Below are 14,387 nucleotides of genomic sequence, written 5' to 3'. Positions count from 1 at the left end.
CATTGCGTTGCGATCCATTGAGCGGCAACCATGGTAGGTACATGCAAAGCACTATGGTATAGAGTCGTTGCTAAATGAAGAAGGCTTCAACAGAGTACGAGTTTCCGTTCCTAGAAGAAGTTTACACTCCTGCGGAACAACCTAAAATTGAGTAAGTATCTGTGGAGCCTTACTCACCACATGAATACATAATGACCGCGTAGCTTTGTGTTCGTCCACGGCCTCAATCCTCGCGGTCGGGTGGACCATGCCTTCGAAACATGGACGCATCAGAATGGAACCTTCTGGCCGCGGGACTACCTCCCTCAAGATATCCCACAGGCGCGAGTCTTCGTCTACGGCTATAATTCATACGTCACAAACCCTCAAGTGATGTCGAACGCGAGTGTGAAAGATCATGCGAATACATTGTTGAACTTGCTCGACCTAGAGCGGAGCCCACAGGTGGTACGTGGGTTGCCTGTACTCAATTTTGGGACAAGGCTGACTCTACACAGAATGCGCGGCCTCCGAAGATCATCTTTATCGGACACAGTTTAGGTGGGTTGGTTATAAAACAGGTATGCTTGGCCAGATGGATCGCGACATGGTTTGGCATAGATTTCATCGAATAGTCAGTCGATGACGGACTCTGCGCTAACATCTAGTACACAGGCTTTATTGAACGCGCAAGAAGACCCCAAGTATACTTCCATCCGCACAGGCACGTACGGTCTTGTGTTCTTCGGTACTCCACATCACGGTACGAAGGGTGTTGAGTTAGGAAAGATTGCAGCCAAGGTCGCCAAGTTCGTGTCCAAGGGCCATGCCAGTAACGATCTTCTCGACTGTCTGGAACACAACTCCTTATTCACAAGACAGATGAGCAGCCGATTCTGTCACCAGCTGGAAGATTACCGAGTGATCAGTTTCATTGAAGGAAAAGAGGTGCTACTGGGAGGGTCAGGCCCTGCTTCTATTAGTCATGTGAGTAACTATGCCGTCTTTCCTGTACCCCACTATCATTATACTAGGAAGTACAGGCCTAACGGTCGCAGTTGGTCGTAGACGAAGAGTCCGCGATCCTTGGACTTCCTGGGAACCGCGAGACGCGTCTCAAGCTAGATGCGGATCACTCTCAGATGTGCAAGGTCGGCACCCGAGGAGCCATGTACAAACTCATCAAGGGCAATATCAAACAGATTGCCGACCAGCTACTAGTCACAGAACAGGGCTACATTCCCCAGCCGTCTCCATCTCCGCGCGTGGGGCCGCCATTGCCACCGCGACATACGAACAGCAGCGCTCCATATCCTCCTCCAAGCATAGCGTCGCAGCCGGCGACAAAGCGAGTCATCGGGACCCTTTACAGTCCTTTCGACAATGATCCACGGTCGATTGAAGCGGCCGAGCACAAAAATAACTGGAAGTGGGACGACGCACGGAGGGTGGAATACGCCATCTTCCAGGAACACTTGCGGACCCTGGGTGCAGACCACCATAGCACATTGCAGGTCGGCTATAATCTGGCAGAGATCGACCTTGAGTCGGGATACATCGGCAAAGCGGCCGAATGGTGCCAATGGGTGTCCAATAACAGTCAGCGCGTACTTGACAAGCGTCATCCACTAGCAATGAGAGCGGAAAGCTTGATGGGTGAGATTTTGGTCTCCCAGGGCAAACAACAGGAAGGAGAGTCCGTTTGTGCCAATGTTCTCGCCCGGCAGCAGATGGCAATCGGTGAAGACGATATCGATACGCTAGAAACGCGCCGTCGCCTGGCGAACGCATATAGCTCTGTCGACCGACGAGAGGAGGGCATTGCAACCGCCGAAAAGCGTACGGAGGCCCTCAAGCGATTGCTGGGTGAGAGTCATATCAAGACGTATGCCTCGGTGCTTGACACTATCGAATTGATAGTGGCCAAACTTTCAAGCAACAACACCGAGATGGCTATAGCCCGGTTTCACACGGGCACAGAAGATATAGTCAATGTCGTCCAAGAGGCCTCCCGGGAGCTGAACAACTTGCTGGGTCCTCGTCACCCACTTTCTATTCGAAGTCTCCGGCTGCTGGGTGCCTGCCAGGTCTTTGTTTCGGGCGGAATTACAGAGCCATCGGAAACGCTACGACGAGCGCTCGCCACGGCTGAAGAATACCTCGGTCCCGACAACCCTGAGACTATTCAGATCGTAGTGTACATGGGTCTCATGTACGCGAAACAGAGCAATCCATATAGCTACATAGTTTCCCAGCAAAACCTCGAGTTGGCTCTGCCTTGGTTCCGACGATTTCTGGACTGGGCTCGAAGCAGGGATATTTTGAGCAGTCCCGATCCCCAGGCGGTCTTGGGCATGCTAGCCAATATGTACATGGCCAAGAGGGACTACCAACAGGCACAGAATTACTACGAGCAGCTCGTCAATGCATGCCAGAAGGGGAACATCCCCGTCTCCCCTGACGTTCAGAACATGCTACAGTTGTGTCGGATGAACACCCGAATTATATCACCCTACGGATCTTCATCGGGGTTTGAATCGCTTCTCTCCTCCTTTAAACGATTATAAGTGAATTTCATAATATTCATAATACACAATCTGTTGTATTCATTATCCATGCGTAACTAGTAGTATAATACATTTCGTTGTCATCATCATGACTATCGTAACCGATTCGATCTAGTTCGAGATCTTCGAGGGCACATGTTTACTGCACGATGCATCGTCAGTTATACGTCTGGTATAAAAAGAGGAAGCGGAAGAATAGCAACACGTACCCAGTAACACTCTCGAACTTGTTCCTGGCGCCATCAGTGATGCGTTCATTCGTCTGTCGCACCTTCGAGTTATGGGGGTCGATCTTGCCATGGCCGTACTTGGTCTCGAGGGAGTCGAGGCCTGTGCGTCCGTTAATCCGTATGTTCCTCATCTGGACAAATGGACAAGAGTATACTCACCCTTGTCAACATAGTCCTCATTCTGGGCACCACCAGCACCACCGTGCTTGTGACCACCGCCGAGCTTCGAGGCAAGCTTATCCATTGTGCTGTGTATTGGTCTTATGTGGTTTTGATTATCGGGTGCAAGAATATGTATTGTCTTCGTGAGAGGATGTCAAAGTGCAAGAGGATGAATGCTATGAGAAATTCGAAGCACAACATCTCAACCGTCCATATTTATAAGTAAACAAACGTCGGATACAAGCGACGTGATTGATATTAATGATGTCATCCGGGGTAGATCAGTGATGTTTACTCGGTTCTATTCTTGTATCCCTTCTCTCGGGCGAAATCTGAGCGGAAGTTGATTTAGGAAGTGATAGCCGCTACTTAGGATTGATATTGGATGAGATGTACAGGGCTGCGTCGGAGGCTTGATTAAGTTGCGTAATGTGGAACCCTCTCTGACAGGAAATCGGAGCTATATTTAGTGGGGGGTTTTATGATTATGATGGCTGATGATGTTTTCAGGGCTGAATGTTTTTTGATGATGTCATAAGGTGGGTAGGGCTGGCGTCCGAAAAGGGAAATCGATTGTCCCCTCACAAAGACTCTAGTTCGAGAGATATACTAGGATTGGTAGTGTTACTGTGAGATTAGTTCGCAGGATATTCGGTAATATGAGGGATACGGTAATTGCAAGAGTATGTGAATAAGAGCCCTAACAATCTATCAAAAATATATACTAACGGGCACCACCCTTTGGGACTATAATTGAGCGTGACCTTGGATGTTTCCCTCAGTTAGACACAATGATGATCCAACTCTTTCCATCACTAGGAGAATTAATATAGCTGGTGTTATAAAATTCAATGGATGCAACAAATCCATGTTCATGTGTGACTACGAATATTTGCGTACTATGTCTTACTCCGAACATCTTCCGCGAGTTACAACCACAGGCCCTATAATATCCATAGTGGTAGAACAATTTTATGAAAAGCTTCCGGCTATCCCCGTCCAAACCCTGGTACGACCTTCTGTTTTTAACTTTTTCCACACTCCCTCCTAGGCCCAAGCAGTTCGCACAGCAGGCTTCAGGCACACCCGTTGAACCACGCCATTCCACAGGAGGTTGTGAGATATCGAATGACGAGGTCATGAACTTTAGATCAAAACCTAGATGATAGTAAGGAAAGATACAAGAGAGGTTATAATATCATTGAATATCACTTCCAGAACTTCACATCTCGTATCCCAACACAGCAGTAGTGTATTCTAAGGCCTTGACCACGCCATATCTCGAAATACGTCAATCAGTTCTATGTTGATTTGTGGATGGTCCAGAAGAATTACTTATGCCCTATACCCTCGAAAATCAGACAAACGTGACATGTTCTTACTCCAGTGACTATGACTGGGGTCTATCATGTATACTAGTGTGAAATTCACTTTGTACTCCCTTTGACACATTTCAGAAGAGGTAGAGCACGTGCTTACAAAAATAGGACGCTAGGATATAGTGAATGGATATGGCTGGGCCTTGTATTCAATGTATGAAACGACCAATCGACCCAAACAAGCCGGACTGGCAAGAACAAACAAAGGTGTTCCTTCTACCTTTTAGTGCACAGTTTGCACATATTATTTGCCTTGTACGGAAGGCATGCCCGATCACCCACGTTGCTTGATATCCAGGGCTACATGAGACATTGTCTATCTCTCCTGTTGTTAGGCCTTCTGCTGAACCCACAACATTTCTACCTCGTTTACAATCCTGCCTGCAGCTCCGTTTTCTTTAGCTCTGGTTCCTCCTTTCCCTAGTATACAGAATCAGGTTTTCTAAAGTTGCTGCTCGGATAGCCTTATTTAAAATCCTTGCATTAGACCTCTTCCCACTAAAAGCAACAGCTCAAACAGAAGGTGCGACAGCTATGAAGTCGTAATGTCCAACACTAATAGTTGTAGCGATGTGCGACTTGCTCTGTGAACATTATAGAGGCCGAAATGGCTGTGGCCACATGTACGTCTATGGCGTTCAGCGGTGCAGAGCTTCGTTTATGCGTCCTGATCAGGCTCGCTGTGTGGCCCCAAGTGGAAGGCTTCGCGACCTCCCTCGAGTTGTCGACGCCCAAGATGATTATAAGGACGGGCTTTGTCGAGCGTGTCTCGGTCAGACACCTCCCAGCTCGGAGGGTTCCGAATTTGGTTGGGTTTTATAAATAGCAGGACACAGGTTGCTAGGATATTACTCAGTTGTTTCTTGTCAAAAGGGATACTGTTTCATGAGTTTGCTTTCGTGGCCAAGGATGCATCACTATCCCTCTGGTTCCTTTATACTTGAGAGCTGAATTTGTCAATCATGTTTCCTCGGACTCACCCAGATGTTCCACATGCTGTAGTCCTTTGAATGTTACCTATCAGCAGGTCAATAAATGACGTGCCTTAGACAGCGCGGTGGTTTGTGCAACCTCTGTACATGGACTGGATAGATGTGATTCTTAGAGGGCGAATAGGGACCTGCTGCTATCCCACATGACCTGTCCCTTGCACATATGCAGTCTAACATACCTTGGTCTATATTCGCTCAAGTGTTAGACGGTCAAACAAAGAAGATCGCCCCAGGGGCTGGGTTGATGCAACCCTTTTCATAGCGTCCAGCGAAGGAGCCATAATATGGATGAATGTTGCGTTCTGGGCCTTGAGATGGTTTATCTCCTCGTGTTACCTACGACGATTCATTTCAGTGACCCGTGATATCCCTATCCCTTGCGTTAGAAGATGGGTTACATGGCATGGCACAACATTGGTAGTTCTTCCACCTCTCACATTGAAGTACAGTAGCATCAATATCTTGCAAGGCGGACAAATAGGAAATATATACCAGCCTCATCTAGACGGAGACCTATCATCATGCCCAACTACAGTATTGCAAAAAATAGTTGTAAAGGAGCCCAGAGAATCCTCGATGATGAGCCGGAATTAACAACGCGGCTTACCCATAGGAAACACGTCTCTGCGTAACCCATTGATGACTGCAGCTACAGTCCCTTAGCTCAAGCCACAACACTGTCCAATCCAACTAAGCCAGCCTCGCGCTTCCGGAGTCTCCGAGATAGCTCCCCGTTTTTCATCCACCATCACATATTCCTCTTCCTCCGGATCATCGCGGTAATACTTGAATCGGACCGCGGCGATCGAGACAATTTCCAAGCTAAAGTCTCCTTCCTGTATTCCGAAGAAACTATACGTAGTCAATACCACACACCGCACTTCGGTTATATAGAAAACACCCACCTGCGCATCATAAAGCTGATCTGCTTCACCCCGGTCAAATCTAACGGCTTCGCATCCTCCTGCTCCTTCCCTCGATACGTAGGCTTAAAATCAGCCCACTTGATAAAAATCCTCTTCTCTCCATGCGCATGGAAATCATACTCCCAGCTCAGGGTACTCTCCTGCCTCCCATCCGACCGCTTAGGCGCAGTCTCATCCTTCAGCGTGATCGTATACAATTTATCATCCCCGCGAGCAATATGCAATTCCAACCCGTCGTAGCGAGAAAGATCCCAGCTCCTATCTTCGCCTGTTGTCCGCTGCGAGGCAAAGCCTGCTCCGCCGAGTGTGGTGATATCGAGGTTGCCGTGGAATTGGGCAACGAGTGAAGCGGGGGAACAGCTCATGTGGGAATGCGAGGATCCACCGCGAACGCGGTCGTCAGCGGAAGTCCAGTCGGAGGAGTGCCATGCTCTTTTTTTCCTTGTCAGTGGGCTGTACGGACGGCGGCTAATGGTCTTGTTGAACTTACCTGGGACCCCCGAAAAGGGGTAGTCTTGCTACTTTCGAGTCCATGTTGTTGATTTGATGTGATTGTGATGTGAGTGGGTTTTCGATGAGGCAAATGCGGAGTAGCTTCGGGGCTGGTCCTGTGACGTCAGGTGCTCATCTATCGACGCTAGTCTTGACCGGGAACTCTCTCGATTGGGAAGGGTGGAAAGGCTGTCATTGGTCTTTATTCATAACAACAGCTTGTGGAATGTCGGAGAATACATCGTCGTATTCCGGAAGCACTATTGATGTTACGCGAGCTATATCGATGCAGAAGCAGTATCTCAAGTCATATACTGTGCAGAGTCGTCTGAAATCCACAAGGTGCGTGAAGGAATCTATTCTTTACACCTCAACTCTGCAGGAAGAAAGGGTCTTGGACTGAACCCGATCCAGGACAATACCCTTCATTCACCAAGGATAGAGAAGCTCATTGCACTAGCATCAAGCGCTTCGTCATCCTCACCCTCGTCCGAATCCTCTAGGAAGACTTCCACAATCTCTGAATTTTCCTCGGCAGAACTTCTATTGTCGGAGGCCATTCTCCAATGGCTATGTTTTGCCAGACGTGCATTTTTGGCATCTTTTGTTTGCCAAGTGCGATACACCACCTTCTTTAGTCGTACTGCATATATCTGCTCCCCGGGCATGGTACACCGATGTGTGGTACCCTGATTCCTTTCATGACTGGCAGAAAGCCCGACATTGACGGCTGGTGAAACTGGTAGATCGGCAATATCACCAACAGATGCCGAAATGTCTCCGCTAAGCTTTGATGTTTGTTCTAAGTTATCGGACACCGCAGCGTCAAATACAGTGTGCAGTCCGATCACGAAATAGACCTGATTTCCATACTCAATCTGCTCCTGAAGCCATTTTTGTACCTCGTCCTTCCCGCATAGCTCGTTGAACCATCTGGTCGGCTTTCTTAGGACATAGGTGTTTCCGGTCCGCGCAAGGATGTCGAGGTTGGTGTGGTTGGAACGATCAGAACTCAAATTGAAGATGCGGGCGAGAAACGCTTCGAATTTGGTCCTATCTGTGGCTTGGATGGTAGCCGCAAGATCGTCCCGCTTCTTCACCGTGTAGTCTTTCTCTTGTAAAGGCAAGACACTTTCGAGTGAGTCGAGGTCCATGTCGTCGATGTTTGGGAGTAGGCTCGCAAGCTGTACATCCTCCGGAGCGAAGAAGCCATGTCCCAGAACGAGTTGGGACGACATGTTGAAGGCGATCCACTGAAGACAAGAAACTGGGGCGGATGTAATCGGACAATTGTGGCTTGCGGGATGCACCGGTGACGGTGAGAATAACAATCACTACAGTCGAATTTACTCGAAGGGCAGCGCGCGTGGGATGCAATGTTGAGGGGGAGCTCCACGCGCTATGCTTGTTCGGTTTATCCTCCTCCTGCGCCGCAATTTAAATGGACCCAGGCACCAACCAAATGACTCCGAAGATGCAAATCGCTGCTTAGGCTGTCTGCACGTGCTTCTTCGAAGTCACATCACATCAGTTTCTTCATGATGTGTTTTCCACATCTCTTTCCCTCAGCTTGTCCCGTGTCACAATGGAGTACAGTGAACACAGCAATTCGCCTTTGGCGATGATTTGGGCCAGTCAAGGCCGGAACCTACTGCAAGAATACTACGAAAGTGGGGATCTAGCCTGCCTCGACGAATCGATCGATTGTGCACGACAAGCGTTAGACAATTCATCTCTCCCGGAACGTGCGATCTACCTTAATGACCTAGGCTGTCGCCTGCGCGAACGATTCGACACAACAGAAGACATACAAGATATTTCAGAGGCGATTGATTTATTAGAGGATGCATCCCGGGCCATCCATGACCGTACCAAGCGAGTATTGATCCTTAGCAACCTTGCCACGTCCCTAGGCGACCGCTTTGAGATACGCGAAGATGTACGTGATTTAGAGCGAGCCATTGCGGTCGGACAGGACGCACTGAGCGCGAGTAGCTCAAGCCAGGGATCACAGGCCATGTGCCTGAACACTTTGAGCCTGATTCATGGCTATCGTTATACAAAGCTAGCCTCCCTGGACGATTTACAGACTGCGACGCAGATGGGGCAACGGGCTCTGGATCTCACACCCGCAGGCCACCCTGACAGAATGATGTATCTGGGCAACTTGGGAGTTTGCTACGAGCGCCAATTTGATAGATTGCAACGTCCGGCCGATATTGACAGAGCGATAGATTGCGCAACGGAAGCAGTCACCTTAAGTGAGAGTGCAATGGACAGTGTCCCCTATCTCACGAACCTCGGCAATTCGCTCGCAAGTCGATTCCTGCTTACGGAGGATCCTCAGGATTTGGCAAACGCGATAGTTCACGCGAAAGAAGCTATACGATTGACTCCGTCAGAAGATCCAAAATACTCTGAATTGCTCCACAACCTCGGCCTTCATCTGGAGGACCACTTTCGGCGATATGGAGACGCCACCGATCTAGATAAGGCTATCCAGCTCCAAGAGGATGCCATTGCCGCCGGTGACTTAGATAGTCCTCGGTTGGTCACGTATCGGGACCAACTTGGGGTCCTTTTGTGTCTCAGATATGATCTCAATGACGACGTAAGCGTTCTAGAGAATGCAACCAAACTGGCAGAAGAGGTCTTACACTCCAGCTGCAATGAAATTGGTCCCGACCGGGCACAGTATCTGTCACATATGGCCGCATGCATGGGTCGCCGGTTCGAGCGAACGGGGAATGTAGCTGACCTGGAACGAGCCATTCGCATCGAAGAACAGGCCATAGAAATTATTCCACACGACGATCCGCACAGAATGGAACTCCTCTTGGACCTGAGCAATGATTACCATAACAGATCTGTAAAGCTAGGCTCAATGGACGATCGCAAAAAGGCGATTGAAACGATGCAGATGGCTCTAACTGCTGGCGTATCCTATCACTCGCATCGATCAAGCCAATTATGTACAATCAGCCAACGTTTTAAAGATCGATATGAAAGTACAAGAGACGAAGCCGATATCAGAGAGTCGATTCAACTTGCTCGCAAAGCGGTTGAACTGGTCCCTCCAGATCACCCCAAACGCCCATACTACCTCCATTGCTTGAGCCTTACACTAGAGACACGTTTTCTTGTTCTCGGATCATTGACCGATCTCGAAGCCTCTATACAAAAGAGTGAAGAAGCCCTTGCTGCGAACCCACATAATCGACATGACTACCTCTACGCCTTGAGTATGCAGTTGATGTGTCGATACGAACAGCTTGATGCTCTAGTCGACCTACAAGAAGCTATTTCTTTGATGGAGGATTGTATAAAGCGCGCTCCATCAAATTATGCACATCGTATTGTGTGCCTGAAAGCCCTAAGCGACCAGCTTGGCTTTCTTTTCGCGAGGAACAACAGTATGGAAACCTTAAATAAGGCGGTAGACGCTGCAAATGAAGCAGCAGCGCTTGTTCCTGAAGACGATATGATGCGTCCAAGCATCCTCAACAGTCTTCATTTGCTTCTCGTATCCCGCTCTAAAGCAACCAACGCGCCAGCTGACCTAGTAGAGGCAATTAAAGTTCAACGCGAGGCCCTCGACTCTCCTGATACCCTTAGCGACCGAACCATTCTGCTTCATAACCTCAGTCAGACCTTAGCTTTCAGCCAAAAAGAAAGTGAAATATCTACATCAAAAGAGGCTGTCGAGCTAAGTTGGGAAGTTGTCAATACAGTTGCAAAATCTCACCCGAATCGAGCAATGTACCTGAATACATTTGGTACGTTCTTAAAGGAGGGCTACGGGCACTCCAAGCAATTGATTCATGGGAACCAAAAACCACAAGACTTTTTCCAAGAAGGCCTCCGCAGTGCCAACTCCCCCCCGCTTGATCGGATCAAAGCTGGGCAGAACGCTTTTGACTGCTATATCACAGATGGGCAGTGGGCCAACGCTGGTGTAGTAGCGACGGAAATTGTGAAGCTCCTCCCTCTGCTGGTGCCACGGTGGCTAAGCCGGGATGACCAGCAACATCTGCTGAAAAATATATCCCACTTCACATCTCGCGCCGCATCTGTTGTACTTCAGGCAAATGGATCTCCTGCAGAGGCTATTAATGTACTGGAAGCAGGGAGAGGGGTAATAGCTCGCTTCACAACAGATCTGAAGACTGACATATCAGAACTCGAGAAATCGCATCCCGCATTGTATGCCGAGTATATCTGGCTTCGTCGACAAATCTTGCTTCCCCCTTCGCCAATATTCTCATGGGAACCCGAGCCCACCAAGGCTACCATAATAACGAGACATCATAGAGATGAAGAATCCCGCACTTCCCGAACTACTACCACTGGACGTCAAAGGGCAGAGAACCTACGGAAGCTCGAAGAGATTGAGAACGATATCCGTGAGCTTCCGGGGTTTGAGCAGTTTACGAGGCCTCTTTCGCCGGCAGCCCACATGTCGCTTGCCAAGCTTGGGCCGATCATAGCATTTAATGTAACAGAGCTACGGAGTGATGCGATTATTGTGACTGACAATGACATCTACGGTATACACCTTGAGCAACTTCGATTCCAGGATTTAAAGGCCAACGTCAGCAAAGTGATTGGGGCGAACCAGCTCTCCAAGGGGCCGCCCAGTGGAAGACCACGGCGAAATGAAGAGCTCCAGCGCATATTGAACTGGCTGTGGGAGACCGCGGTGCACCCAGTACTTACTAAACTGGGCCTCGATAGCAACCCACCGCCGGGTCCGCAATCGCGTGTCTGGTGGGTTGCAAGCGGCTACATGGGTCTACTTCCCATACACGCAGCGGGAGACGGGACTACCTCTACGATGGACTACGTCATCTCAAGTTATACTCCCACTCTTCAGGTGCTGAAGTTCTCCCGGGAAAGAAATAGCTTGCTGAATTGTGATTCCGAGCTAAAGATGCTTCTCATTACTGCACCAGACAAACCCGGTCGTGGAGGTCTAGACACAGAGACCGAAATAAAATCGATTCAGAAGAGTTTCAGGCGTAACATATCCTATACGCTGCTCAATAACCCGTCGAACGAAGATGTTTTGCGGGAGCTGTCCGAACACCACCTGATTCATTTTTCATGCCATGGTTATTCGAATGCGACTGACCCGTCAGAGAGCGCGCTTGAGATTGCTTACGCCGCGGGATCCAGATCAGGCTCGTTACTCACCGTGAGGGACATATCTACTATTGACCATGCCAAAGCTCAAATCGCATATCTTTCTGCATGTTCCACGGCCGAGAATTCATCCGATGAGCTCCTAGACGAGGTTATTCACATTGCTGGTGCCTTCCAGCTCATTGGGTTCCCCCATGTTTTGGGCACGCTTTGGGAGGTTAGCGATAGAGCTGCTGTTGAAGTGAGTAGGTTATTTTACGAGGCACTCAGCAACCAGGTAAGCAGTGGCAGCCCTGGTCATGGAAACATTGCAAGCACTCTGCATGAGGCTCTTCGGGCATATAGGAAAAGTAAAAAAGCGAGGGAGAAAGATGTTCTGTCTTGGGCCCCGTTCATTTATATGGGCGCATGATTCATAATTGATCTCCTTTCATTGCCTTTCAGGGGGTAGTCTATTCTTCATAGCATCATCTCCGTTCAGTGTCATCGATGAGCAAATATCGGGCGAGATGGATATAGCGTCAACGCCACAACGCGCAATGTACGGTTTTCTTGACCAAGTACCACGCTAAATGGCAAATATTTGAATTTTACATATATGTACATTTCTTGATACAATATACCAGAGTCTAGATTGTTTTAGAATCTAGAAGTATAATTAGAAGTTTAACATTTCGCTAGTATTCCAGTTATACCGAGTAGACCTGACCTAACCCGACCTGTGAGGGTTCCCTAGAAAGCAGAGATACAGCAGCCGCGCAATGGTCTTCTATTCCAAATAGGATATCCCGATAAGGACTATCTTGCCACCCTTGGTAATCGAGCTCCTCTATCTGGCAGGCCGTACGGAAAACCGTTATTAATCTGTAGCGGTGGAGCAGGCTTTGGCCGAAGTTGACCAGCCTCGTGGGCAATTTCCAGTAGGCACCCATGCTAGGCTGATTGGTGAGATCGACATGGGCCATGAAGGTGAATGATGACGTTACCTTTTAAACAGGTGTGTAATAGCCAAGAGTGCTTTCATACCCACTGCTTTACACGCTTTTAAAAGAGAAAAGTCCATTTGGTATCACATATCAGCCTACCCGCCCAGTCATATGCGATGTGCCTGGGAGCCACGGCCTCTTGTCCAGCATATTCCTATAACCAGAAGTGCCACATCTGCGACGTGAGCGGGCTGGATAGTCTAGTTTCATTGCAAATAGTATCAATATCATATCGATCACAAACCGTATGGTCTCGCAAAACTCGCTCTCCGAAGGCTAACGATGACGTTTTTGTGTTTTATTAAATGACCTACCCTCTAATGGAGTGGCTGTGCCATTTCACTGTGCTCTCTCCTAACTCCAATTCCTTGGTAGGTGGGCCGCGTTGGTCCTTCGTCCAGCCTTGTGCCCATCTTCAGCTAGCCATTCCCCCACCTTCTGGGGAGCATACCTTCGGTCCTGTTTTCATTGGCTGAAACTTGGTGAAGCGTACCAATACCCAATGCAAGGCTGTGGAAGTCGAGTACTCTCTGGAAAATGAGAGAAATTTCCATACGGCGCAAGGCTACAGCGCCCCATGTCGCGCTCACCTCCGACAAGTCTGCCTTCTTTTCTTTCTTAGGGTCCGCTCTCATATATTTAGGCTCGAGCGAGTCCCGCAGTCTGGTCCCCGCTCTCTGTGTCCACAAGTACAGTTAAAAACATGGAGAGCCAGTATGACTTCTCTCGATTCCCCGGCTTCCAGCCCAACCCATCGGCCTCGGCAACTAGTGAATTTACTCGTCTAGCACGTCATATGAATTGGAGTCCACGCTCGAAGACCTACAAACGCGAGCGTTCCAATTTCATGGGATCCGAGTTCGGTCTCCACTTTGGCACTGAAAGCAAACTTCAGAATTGGCAAGCTCTGTGTCGAGAGCTGCAAATAGATATACCAATGGCTTCTATTACACAGTGTCGGAAGGTTAGATACGAACAGCCCCATACAGATAATGCTGCGATGGTGTATTGACCGTGTTAGGCACTTGCGCGGGTTCATGTGAACCTGGTGGACTTGATCGATTCGCGCCGCACCGGAACAGCCATTAAAACATTCTCGAGCTTAAGCGCTTTGAGAGTATATACCCTCGACTCGGGGAAGGTGTTTCCTAAGAATGCTGCCAAAAGAGATGGATTCCTGAAAGATTTGCTCCGAAGGATTTGGTGAATTCTTTGGCTTTTCCGTGTGTCTCTGGTATCAACTTGGAAACATAGGAGTGGCTGGCTATATTGTGGCACAAATTTATACGCTGGGCGGAGATTTCAGGGTGTATCTTAATTCATGGAGCGTGCTAGACAAGCTAAGGTACTAGTTCCAGTCAACGGGCACGGTTGGAGGTCTACTTTGCTATTCACGACGTAGGGAGTACAGATAGTAGTAGTAGTAGTACTCGGTTCATTTACCCTGTGCCTCGCCGAAAGTGATATGCAAGCCATAGCCACTGTATGAACCTGCGCACGTATATGCAGAATGTTCCACTTCCTGTCAACCA

At 48.8% G+C, this 14,387-nt stretch overlaps 7 protein-coding genes across 7 annotated transcripts; 3 read left to right on the top strand and 4 right to left on the bottom strand.

Moving 5' to 3' along the window:
- Positions 1-74: 74 nt before the first annotated feature.
- Positions 75-2,546, top strand: BDV38DRAFT_270482 (LipA and NB-ARC domain protein; the record flags this gene model as incomplete). Its single annotated transcript, XM_032057162.1, has 5 exons — positions 75-151; positions 204-447; positions 498-560; positions 655-966; positions 1,038-2,546. 5 exons carry the CDS (start codon positions 75-77, stop codon positions 2,544-2,546), a joined length of 2,205 nt encoding a protein of 734 aa, XP_031914697.1.
- Positions 2,547-2,657: 111 nt separating this feature from the next.
- Positions 2,658-3,020, bottom strand: BDV38DRAFT_281934 (uncharacterized protein; the record flags this gene model as incomplete). The annotated part of the gene is made up of 3 exons (XM_032059682.1): positions 2,658-2,688; positions 2,756-2,876; positions 2,936-3,020. 3 exons carry the CDS (start codon positions 3,018-3,020, stop codon positions 2,658-2,660), a joined length of 237 nt encoding a protein of 78 aa, XP_031914696.1.
- Positions 3,021-5,968: 2,948 nt separating this feature from the next.
- On the bottom strand, positions 5,969-6,769 carry BDV38DRAFT_281933 (CIA30 family protein; the record flags this gene model as incomplete). Its single annotated transcript, XM_032059681.1, has 3 exons — positions 5,969-6,161; positions 6,215-6,667; positions 6,726-6,769. The coding sequence occupies 3 exons, from the start codon at positions 6,767-6,769 to the stop codon at positions 5,969-5,971; spliced, it is 690 nt and encodes a 229-aa protein (XP_031914695.1).
- Positions 6,770-7,063: 294 nt separating this feature from the next.
- Positions 7,064-8,050, bottom strand: BDV38DRAFT_244155 (uncharacterized protein; the record flags this gene model as incomplete). The annotated part of the gene is made up of 1 exon (XM_032054284.1): positions 7,064-8,050. A coding segment is annotated over exon 1 (604 nt), but the record flags the coding sequence as incomplete, so codon positions are not given.
- Positions 8,051-8,112: 62 nt separating this feature from the next.
- BDV38DRAFT_244154 (uncharacterized protein) lies at positions 8,113-9,095 on the bottom strand. The gene has a single exon (XM_032054283.1). It carries the CDS (start codon positions 8,744-8,746, stop codon positions 8,480-8,482), a length of 267 nt encoding a protein of 88 aa, XP_031914693.1. The 5' UTR covers positions 8,747-9,095; the 3' UTR covers positions 8,113-8,479.
- A 1,041-nt stretch (positions 9,096-10,136) lies between these two features.
- Positions 10,137-12,421, top strand: BDV38DRAFT_244152 (CHAT domain-containing protein). Its single transcript, XM_032054282.1, has one exon. The coding sequence runs from the start codon at positions 10,143-10,145 to the stop codon at positions 12,279-12,281; it is 2,139 nt and encodes a 712-aa protein (XP_031914692.1). The 5' UTR covers positions 10,137-10,142; the 3' UTR covers positions 12,282-12,421.
- Positions 12,422-13,569: 1,148 nt separating this feature from the next.
- Positions 13,570-14,243, top strand: BDV38DRAFT_244151 (uncharacterized protein). Its single transcript, XM_032054281.1, has 2 exons — positions 13,570-13,819; positions 13,877-14,243. The coding sequence occupies exons 1-2, from the start codon at positions 13,652-13,654 to the stop codon at positions 14,060-14,062; spliced, it is 354 nt and encodes a 117-aa protein (XP_031914691.1). The 5' UTR covers positions 13,570-13,651; the 3' UTR covers positions 14,063-14,243.
- Positions 14,244-14,387: the final 144 nt, after the last annotated feature.

The sequence above is a fragment of the Aspergillus pseudotamarii genome, assembly GCF_009193445.1.
Source record: "Aspergillus pseudotamarii strain CBS 117625 unplaced genomic scaffold BDV38scaffold_20, whole genome shotgun sequence".
Lineage (NCBI taxonomy): Eukaryota > Fungi > Ascomycota > Eurotiomycetes > Eurotiales > Aspergillaceae > Aspergillus > Aspergillus pseudotamarii.
This window is presented reverse-complemented; position numbering and strand designations above follow the sequence as displayed.